This window comes from Homarus americanus, unplaced genomic scaffold, assembly GCF_018991925.1.
Source record: "Homarus americanus isolate GMGI-L3 unplaced genomic scaffold, GMGI_Hamer_2.0 scaffold21796, whole genome shotgun sequence".
In the NCBI taxonomy this organism is placed as follows: Eukaryota; Metazoa; Arthropoda; class Malacostraca; order Decapoda; family Nephropidae; genus Homarus; species Homarus americanus.
The window spans coordinates 199,775-210,000 of record NW_024728843.1 but is presented as its reverse complement, the minus strand read 5'-3'; the positions used below and the strand labels follow the sequence as shown (position 1 = coordinate 210,000).

The window sequence follows — 10,226 nt, the reverse complement described above, 5'->3', positions numbered from 1 at the left end:
TAACTTAACCCTAGCCTTACTTTAATCTAACTTTAACCTGATCAAACCTAACTTAACCTCTCCCTAATTATAACCTAACCAACTGTAATATTTATCTAACCTAACCTAACCTAACCTTATCAAAGCCAGGTACCCATTTCCAGCTAGGTCGACATGGGGTGCCAAGAGTGCCGAACAGTGTTTTGTAAATCCTGCACAGTAAATGGTGGAGGTAACTACTTAATTACACCAATTTGTAAATTATGTAAAAAAAAGGTAAATATGACACAAACTTATTTACTTCTTGACTTATTAATTGTAAACAAAATCAACAGATAATAATAATAATAATAATAATAATAATAATAATAATAATAATAATAATAATAATAATAATAATAATAATAATAAAGAAGAAGAAGAAAACAAGAACAGAAGAATAAAGAAGACAAAACGGCACGAAATTGACCTTCCTATTCTTCCTCCCTCCCCCTACCCCTCTCCTCTCCCACTCTCCTCCTCCCCCCTACCCCTCTCTCCCCTCCCACCTACCCCTCTCCCTCCTCCCCTCTCCCCCCTACCCCCCTCCCTCTATAGGACTTGGCTTCCTACACTGACAGGTCATTATCGTGAACCTAAAAAACCCACTCTACTTTTTTCCCCTCTCTGTGTAGGACCCGTCTGGAGGAGGGAGGGAGGGAGGGCCTAGGGGGAAGGGAGGGAGGGGGATAGATTTAAAGGGGAAGGGAGGTACATAAGGGCAATGGGAAAAGGGAAGGGTTAAAAAAACATGGATGGAGGGGGGAAGGATCAGTTGGATAGAGCAGATAGGGGGGTGGCATTAAAGTGCTAAGGCGAGGGAGGAGGAGTAGGGGAAGAGTGAAGACATTAAGGGGAGGGGAAGGGGAAGTGGGTTAAGGGGAGAGCTAGGGAGTGAAGAGTTAAGGGTAATAGTTAAGGGGTTAGGGTTAAAAGGTTGAATGGTAATAGGGTCAAAAAGGACGATTAGGGAGCAGAGATAAGGGGAAGGAATAGGGCAAGGGATTAAGGTGAGGCGGGTATTAGGGTAAAGGGTTAAGGGGAAGACTAGGGTTAAGGGGTTGAGTTAAGGCAGTAAGTAAGGTAAAGGGTTAAAGACGGGACTAAGGTAAGAGTTAAAGAGGAGACTGATGTAAAGAGTTAAAGGGGACTAGGATCAAGGGTTAAAGGGGACTCCAGGGTTAAGGGGGTACTAAGGTTAAGGGGGAACTAGGGTTAGGGGACTCCAGGATTAGGGAACTAGGGTTGAGAAGCTGGTTGAGAGGAATTAAGTTAAGGGGACTAGGGTTAGGGGACTCTAGAGTTAAGGGAACTAGGGTTGGGGAACTAAGGGTTAAGGAGCTAGGGGTTAAGTTACCAGGATTAAGGAGACTAGGGTTAAAGGGTGGGAGTTAAGGGGACTCTAGGGGTTAAAGGGGACTCTAGGGGTTAGGGGGACTCCAGGGTTAGGGTTTACTTGAAGAACATTAGTGTTTTGCAAATGGTTCCAGGAAGAAAACTTTTATCTTAATGTGTATTTAAAGTGAGGCGTGTGTGTGGTGGTGGAGGTGGTGGTGGAGTGAGGGAGAGTGTGTGTGTTGGTGGTGGTGGTGGGGGGTGGGTGAGGGAGGTGTGTTTTGGTGGTGGTGGGGGTGGGTGGGGAGAGTGTGTTGGGTGGGGGTGGGGTGAGGGAGAGGTGTGTTTGTGGTGGGGGAGGTGGGGAGGCAGAGTGTGTTGTGGTGGTGGGGGGGTGGGGAGGTGTGTGGTGGTGGTGGGGTGTGGGAGGTGTGTGGTGGTGGTGGGTGGGGGGTGTGGGGTTGGGGGGTGTGGGAGGTGTGTGGTGGTGGTGGGTGGGGAGGTGTGTGGGTGGTGGTGGGGTGTGTGGTGGGGTGGGGGGAGGTGTGTGGTGGTGGTGGGTGGGGAGGTGTGGTGGTGGTGGGGTGTGGGGAGGTGTGTGGTGGTGGGGTGGGGGTGTGATGTGGTGGTGGAACATGGGAGGTTTGTGGTGGTGGTGGAGTGAGGGAGAGAGTGTGGTGGTGATGGAGTGAGGGAGAGTGTGTGGTGGTGGTGATGGTGGAGTGAGGGAGGGTTGTGAGATGGTGGGGGAGTGAGGGAGAGTGTGTGGTGGTGGGGGAGTGAGGGAGAGGGGTGAAGGGAGAGTTTAGGAGAGTATTGTAATAAAGAAGAGAACAGGAAATGTTTAGGGGACATTCTGTGGAAAGGATTATGGAGAAGATCCTATGGTAATATCCCACCTCCCCTTTTCCCCACCTCCACTCCTCCCTACCCCCTCTCCTCCCCACATCCTCTCCTCCCCACCTCCTCTCCTCCCCACCTCCCCACTGATTCGATCATCTCCAGGCGTAATCTTCCCCATTACTCCCACCGCCAGTGTCCCCCCAAGACCTTCCTCCCCAGCATCTCCCCAGTTGAACTTCCCAAACTTTCTCCCACCTGAACCCTAAGATCTTCCTCCCAGCGTCTCCTCCATCACCTCCCAACCAAACACATCCCTTAACTTCTCCCTCGTTCCTTCCTTCCTCCTTTTACCTCTCTCCCTCTTTCTTTCTCTCATATCTCTCATCTCCTTCCCTCCTCCCTCCTCCCCCTCCCCCCCTCCCTCCTTCTCCCTCCCCCCTCCCTCCTTCCTCTCCCTCCTCCCCCCTCCTCCCTCCCTCCCCTCTCCCTTAAGTTCTCGCTCATCAGGATCCAGAGCACAGTGGCACACTTAACACTTCACTCTCCTAGCTGCATATTAATTGAGACTCCACTCCCTCCTGCTTTTATCCGTCTCCCTCCAACCTGCGTCCCGTCTCCCTCCCCTACCTTAATCTCCGTCTCCCTCCCTCCCTCCTACCTAACACTCCGTCTCCCTCCCCTCTCTCCCCTCCCTGCTTTCCTCCCTCTCCCTCCTACCTCCGTCTCCCTCCCTCTCCCTCTAACCTCGTCTCCCTCCCTCCCTCCTACCTACCTCCCGTCTCCCTCCCTCTCTCCTCCTGGCACCTCCGTCTCCCTCCCTCCCTCCCTACCTGGCACCTCCACGTCTCCCTCCCTCCCTCCCTACCTGCTTCCTCCCGTCTCCCTCCCTCTCTCCCCTCCCCTGGCACCTCCGTCTCCCTCCCTCCTCCTTTCCTCCCTCCCCTCTGCCTCCCCTCCCCTCCCTACCTCAATCTCCCTCCCTCTCTCCCTCCTGGCACCTCCGTCTCCCTCCCTCCCTCCTTTCCTCCCTCCCTCCCTCTGCCTCCTTTTTTGTTGTAGAGAAAGGAGGGGTGAAAGAAGATTAGAGGTGGGGGAAGAAAGAAGTTTAGGAGGAGGTAAGAGAGGGCGGGCTGACCGCCTAGCTAAGCTAATAGTGTGTTAGGGTTGTGTCATGGGTTAGTTATGGTCTGTCGGTACAGGCACTAGACATCCTACCCTGTCCCATATATGGGTGTTTTAAGGGCCTTATTTCATATTCCGCCGACCCTACTGGCGGATGCTGGTCTAGGGAGGTTGTCTATTGCCTGACCGTATAGATCTGGGGTGGTAATGGACCTTTTGAGATTTGGTAACTTTTTGGGAACCATGTATGGTTGTTGTCGTTATCTGGCGGGAGTCTTTGAAGGAGTTCTTGCTCTGATCGTTCTATCTTTTGCCAGATTCTGCTGGCCAGGGTGTGCAGCTGCTGGTTGATGGGTTTCATTCTCAGGTCTCTCTGTATCTCGGCTGTGGTTCTGGTGAAGGGGTATCTTTCACCTGTGACGAATCTTAGGTTTTCATTTTGGACCACCTGTAATTTTAATATTTGAGTGGTGCTCATAGTACGAAGAGGTACTTCTGGGTAAGTTAATATCGATATGATAAATTATGTCACCAGGCGGAGTTTTATTTTCTCAGGAAGCGCTTTAAAGCGGTATAGTTTTCTCAGCTCTCTTCTTGCCTTTTCCTTCATGGTGTGGACATGATGGGAGTAACCTGTCGTGGATATATGCAGGCCCAGGAGGGTGCCTCTTCTTTTGTATTCTAGCTGGGCATTATTGGTTACTAATGGATGGGTTTTCCTTCTGTATAAGGGTATCACTGTGAATTTCGGGAGACTGGTTTGGATTTTCCATTGTTTTTCGTAATTATTTACCCTTTCTAATTCCCGCCTGGTGTTGTCGACCTGTAACGCTCGCGATTTTCCTTGATGTGTTGTTATTTGAGTCGCTTCTGCCCCGGGAAACTGGGGGAGGGGAGGGGAGGGGCAGACATTAAGGAGCATTATGGGAGAGGAAACGGAAGAGGTGAGAGGAGTAAAGGAAAACATGGTTATACTGTAGACTGGGGAGGGAAAATGGGATAAGAGACGAGAGACCAGAAAGGAAGGAGGAGATACAGATAAAGGAATAACAGACACTAACAAAGAATGACAGAGAAAGAATATAAAAATAGAGGTAAAAGTGGTCCTCCTTATGTAAAGTGGAGCCTACACACACACCCATAGTGATGTCTCTCTCTCTCTCTCTCCTCTCTCTCTCTCTCTCTCTCTCTCTCTCTCTCTCTCTCTCTCTCTCTCTCTCTCCACATGACCTTGATATACTGTAGTGTAGGGGTGCAGTGAGGAGCCCGTGGTAAGAGCAGGTCAGGTGTACGAGGGTGAAAAATTCTCTCGGTCAGTCAGTCAGTCAATCAGTCTCTCAGTCAGTCAGTCTCTCAGTCAGTCAGTCAGTCAGTCAGTCGTTGAGTGTGACAAGGCGTTGATTGTACTTAATTAAGGTATTTTCATGGAGGTGTTATCTCTGGGCAGGTGTTAATGGGAAGGTGATTAATAAAGCAGGTGTTGAGGGGCGGACAGGTGTTGAGGGTGGGCAGGTGTTGAGGGCGAACAGGTGTTGAGGACGGACAGGTGTTGAGGACGGGCAGGTGTTGAGGGGGACAGGTGTTGAGGGGCGAACAGGTGTTGGTTCCCACGCCCTGCCAAATATGCTCAGCTGATCAGTATCAAGATATCGTCGACAGGAAGGAGTTGGATACACCCATTCACACCCTCACGCCCACCCACCTCAACCACCCACCCACCCACAATCATCCACCCACCCACCCACCCTAGGTAAACCACAGTAGCCACCAGCACCTTCACCTATTATGCTTTTAATGGTGTTGATGAGCCTGACTCACCTGTTGAGGCGGGGGTCATCGGGGTGGGCTGTGACGTCACCACCTCAAAGATATAAACATTGAGAGCTGAGCGCGCTAAGTCTCGCGGGCCAAAATTTACTCAGTGTGTGTGTGTGTGTGTGTGTGTGTGTGTGTGTGTGTACATTAATAGACGGGTACATAAGTAGATAAATGGATAGATAAATATACAAAGAAATATATAACACACACACACACACACACCAACACACATAGATAGATAGAGGGGTAAATATAGATTATGTAAAATAGATAAATCAATATTAAAAAAAATATATGGAGATTAAAGGACCAGAGTCGTAGATAGAGAGAGAGAGAGAGAGAGAGAGAGAGAGAGAGAGAGAGAGAGTTCAATGCGTAAAGATCATTGATTAAGTTTGGTAGTGTGTGATAGTGGTAGGTGTTGTGGTAGTGTGTGATATGGTTGGTGTTGTGGTAGTGTGTGATAGTGGTTGGTGTTGTGGTAGTGTGTGTGATAGTGGGTAGTGGTAGTGTGTGATAGTGGAGTGTGATAGTGGTTGGTGTTGTGGTGAGTGTGTGATAGTGGTTGGTGTTGTGGTGAGTGTGATAGTGGTTGGTGTTGTGGTAGTGTGTGATAGTGGTTGGGTGTTGTGGTAGTGTGTGATAGTGGTGGTGTTGTGGTAGTGTGTGATAGTGGTAGGTGTGTGTGGTAGTGTGTGATAGTGGTTGGTGTTGTGGTAGTGTGTGATAGTGGTTGGTGTTGTGGTAGTGTGTGAGTGGTTGGTGTTGTGTAGTGTGTAGTGGTTGGTGTTGTGGTGGTGTGTGATAGTGGTTGGTGTTGTGGTAGTGTGTGATAGTGGTTGGTGTTGTGGTAGTGTGTGATAGTGGTAGGTGTGTGGAGTGTGTGATAGTGGTTGGTGTTGTGGTAGTGTGTGAAGTGGTAGGTGTTGTGGTAGTGTGTGATAGTGGTTGGTGTTGGTGGTGTGTGATGAGTGGTTGGTGTTGTGGTAGTGTGTGATAGTGGTTGGTGTTGTGGTAGTGTGTGATAGTGGTAGGTGTTGTGGTAGTGTGTGTGGTGGTTGGTGTTGTGGTAGTGTGTGATAGTGGTTGGTGTTGTGGTAGTGTGTGATAGTGGTTGGTGTTGTGGTAGTGTGTGATAGTGGTTGGTGTTGTGGTAGTGTGTGATAGTGGTTGGTGTTGTGGTAGTGTGTGATAGTGGTTGGTGTTGTGGTAGGTGTGATAGTGGTTGGTGTTGTGGTAGTGTGTGAAATGGTGGTTGGTGTTGTGGTAGTGTGTAATAGTGGTAGGTGTTTTGGTGTGTGATAATGGTTGGTGTGTTGTGGTAGTGTGTGATAGTGGTAGGTGTTGTGGTGTGTGATAATTGGTTGTGGTGTGTTGTGTGGTAGTGTGTAATAGTGGTTGGTGTTGGTGAGTGTGTGATAGTGGTGGTAGGTGTTGTGGTAGTGTGTGATAGTGGTTGGTGTTGTGGTGGTGTGTGATAGTGGTTGGTGTTGTGGTGTGTGTGATAGTGGTAGGTGTTGTGGTAGTGTGTGATAGTGGTTGGTGTTGTGTGTGTGTGATAGTGGTTGGTGTGGTAGTGTGTGTGATAGTGGTTGGTGTTGTGGTAGTGTGTATAGTAGTAGGTGTTGTGGTAGTGTGTGATAGTGGTAGGTGTTGTGGTAGTGTGTGATAGTGGTAGGTGTTGTGGTGAGGTGTGTGATAGTGGTTGGTGTTGTGGTAGTGTGTGATAGTGGTTGGTGTTGTGGTGGTGTGTAATAGTAGGTGTGGTAGTGTGTGATAGTGGTGTGTGGTAGTGTGTGTGTGTGGTGTTGTGTGTGTGTGATGTGGTTGGTGTTGTGGTGTGTGATGGTGGTAGGTGTTGTGGTAGTGTGTAATAGTGGTTGGTGTTGTGGTGGTGTGTGATAGTGGTAGGTGTTGTGGTAGTGTTGATGGTGGTAGGTGTTGTGGTGTGTGTGATAGTGTAGGTGTTGTGGTGAGTGTGTGTGATAGTGGTAGGTGTTGTGGTAGTGTGTAATAGTGGTAGGTGTTGTGGTAGTGTGTGATAGTGGTAGGTGTTGTGGTAGTGTGTGATAGTGGTAGGTGTTGTGGTAGTGTGTGCCTGTTGTGTCTGTTCGTCTCTGTTTTTCACTGTAACTCGGTACAATAACACGATACAAGCATGAGTGTTGCCATCTCGCAGTCTCGCAATTAAAAGTCTTCAGATGAGAAGGTCAAAGGTCAGTGTTACAGGGTCAACTCATTTATCTGGTATTGGTTAGGTCAGACACATCATCACACTCACTAAAGGTTTGTCCTTTAATACTGTCAATACTTATGTGTGACCCCGCCCCGCCCCCACGCCTCCCCAAATGGCCTATCCTACTACAGGCTGATCCTCAGCCGTCTCAACACCCCTTCATCTTGTCGGTATATGTAACTTGCCGATGAAATCCATGGCCTTGAGGCACCTCTCCCTTAAATACATGAGTCGACTAGGCAAGCATGAGCTCTGTATGCTTCCCTGTTGGGCGCTGTAAATGCTTTTTGCGCTTTGCTTACAGGATGCAAGGGGGTGCCCAATTTACTAGCGTGCTCATGGGACAAATTGTAAGAAATTAAAGAATTTGTTTGGTTAGATCAGCTCGTTAACATGGGACAGTTTAGGGGGAGTTATGACCGTATTCTTAATATGTTTTTTATGCATATTGAATTGTGCCTTTGATCTCGTGAGTCGTATGTATGGCAATAATATCTTATGTGCTGTGTGTGTGTGTGTGTGTGTGTGTGTGTGTGTGTGTGTGTGTGTGTGTGTGTGTGTGTGTGTGTGTGTGTGTGTGCGCGCTGAGTCACTGGCAGGGGTAATACGGTTCCCCGGCTGGACGGTCGCTCCCTCACGTCCAGGTAGAGGCGGTGTTGGGATTCGGGGGCTCGCCAGTGGACACATGCACCGCCAGGTATGCTAACGTCACACTGGGGCTGGGGGATGGCGGCCAACCAAGACCAGGATGGCATACCTGCATCATTAATTAACTTGTAAAGGTGAAGTGGGAACTGCCAAAGAGACTTACAAGGACTTGAGAATTAGATTAGGGAGGGAGGAGAAGAGGGACAGGTGTAGATGTTACCTGTGTTTGGGCTGGCAGGAACTTCTGAGATATCTTGACGTAAGTGTTGGTTAGGTTTGGAGAGCGACTGTCTGGTCACCTTTACCTGGAGGGTGTGTGGTAGCAGGTGTTTATCTCGTTTGTCTTTCTGTTCCCTCAAAGTTTTAGAAAGTTTAGTCGGAGGAGGTGATGGTGGGGGGTGAAAGAGAGGCGACTGAGGGGAGGGTTTTGGAGTGGCTGAGAGAGGTATAAGGGGCTGAGGAGAGTGAGGGGAGGTGTAAAGGGGGGAGGGAGGGGCTGAGTGAGAGTGAATGGAGGTGGAGAACAGGAATTGAGTTAGACTGGGGGGGAGGGTTTAGGAGTGAGACAGTGTGAGTTAGGAGCGTTAAGGGGGAGGAACTGAGTGAGAAGGGGGAGGGGTCGCCTGGAGAAGAGGAGGGCGGGGAACACGCCTGGCTGGGTACCGTCTTTATTGGACAGACGTCACAGGACCCGACCAAGCATGAGGAAGAACTCCTTTATGCCATTGCCTTTTGGTTCCTGCCGAAGACATGGTACCATTGCCCTTTGGTTCCTGCCGAAGATATGGTGCCATTGCCTTTTGGTTCCTGCCGAAGACATGGTGACATTGCCTTTTGGTTCCTGCCGAAGACATGGTACCATTGCCCTTTGGTTCCTGCCAAGACATGGTGCCATTGCCTTGGTTCCAGCCGAAGACATGGTACCATTGCCTTTTGGTTCCTGCCGAAGACATGGTACCATTGCCTTTTGGTTCCTGCCGACGACATGGTACCATTGCCTTTCATTCTTACAAAAGACTTGGGTCTATTGACTTTTGTTGATATGAAGGCCATTGGCTTTTGTTATCTGGTGAAAAACGGGAACCTTGCCTCGCTCCCCCGGAGAAGGAACACAGCGAGGGGGCTGTTTGATGCCACTCACCAGACTCTTGTTATTATCAGCGTGTTAGAGGCGAGTCTGTGTACTCTCAAGACTTCAAAGTTCTTAATTAACATATTGACCTTTATGGAGACTCTTCCCTCATTCCCCTTCTACCCTCCCTCCCTCCACCTTCTTTGGAGCCGAAGTCTGCCTAGCCGGTCGATATATCCGGCCGACCGAAGGAGAAGGAAAGTGTGGGGAGGGGGAGGGGGGTAGGTCCTCCTTGGCTGGCTGGCCCGGCCGGCTTTTGTTCGGCTCTTAAGTCCTCCCATGCCGACGATGTCTCTGGTTACCATTGTATCCTTCCTTCTCTTCCTCCTCCTCCACTATATTGGTATATCTTCTACTGTTCTTCCATCTCTTTGTCCTCCTCCTAATAAATATTTTCCTCGCTTGTCACCTTCTTTCTTCTCTTCCATCTTCTTTCTCTCTCTTCTCTTCTTCCCCTCCTCCCTCCTCCTCCCTCCTCCTCACACGTCCTACGCCTCACCGCCTCCTCGTACTGATACCTGTATATTTAATACGTCCCAGGATGAGGCTTGTGTGTGTGTGTGTGTGTGTGTGTGTGTATGTGTGTGTGTGTGTGTGTGTGTGTGTGTGTGTGTGTGTGTGTGTGTGTGTGTTAAAGTTTCGTTTTGCATTATTGGTTTGGTTAGATTAGGTTTTTATTCCCTTATAATGGCGATAATATTCATAGACATAATAATAATAATAATATTAATATTAATAATAATAATAATAATAATAATAATAATAATAATAATAATAATAATATCTAAATTAATAAAATAATTCTGCCTCCTGTAAATAGCACTCCGATGGTTACTTTACCCATTTAATCACTCATCCTTTGACCCTTTCACCCCCCACACACACACACACGACTCCTCCCTCCTCATAGACACAACCTCTTCTCTCCCCTAACACACACACACACACACACACACACACACACACACACTGCAGCCATGTAGGTAGCGACAAATACGAGACTGATGTATTACGGGCAAAATAAAACTGGCCAATTATTTTTGCAACACTATAAAATGTAATATGTTAAACAGT

General features: G+C 48.8%; 1 protein-coding gene across 1 annotated transcript in view; it reads right to left on the bottom strand.

Moving 5' to 3' along the window:
* LOC121866242 overlaps window positions 1-9,015 on the bottom strand; it is a 46,145-nt gene extending 37,130 nt beyond the window's left edge. The window contains exon 1 of the mRNA XM_042365854.1: window positions 8,750-9,015. Coding sequence (XP_042221788.1) covers window positions 8,750-9,015 — 266 coding nt within the window. The remainder of the gene's footprint in view (window positions 1-8,749) is intronic.
* Between the last annotated feature and the right edge of the window lie 1,211 nt (window positions 9,016-10,226).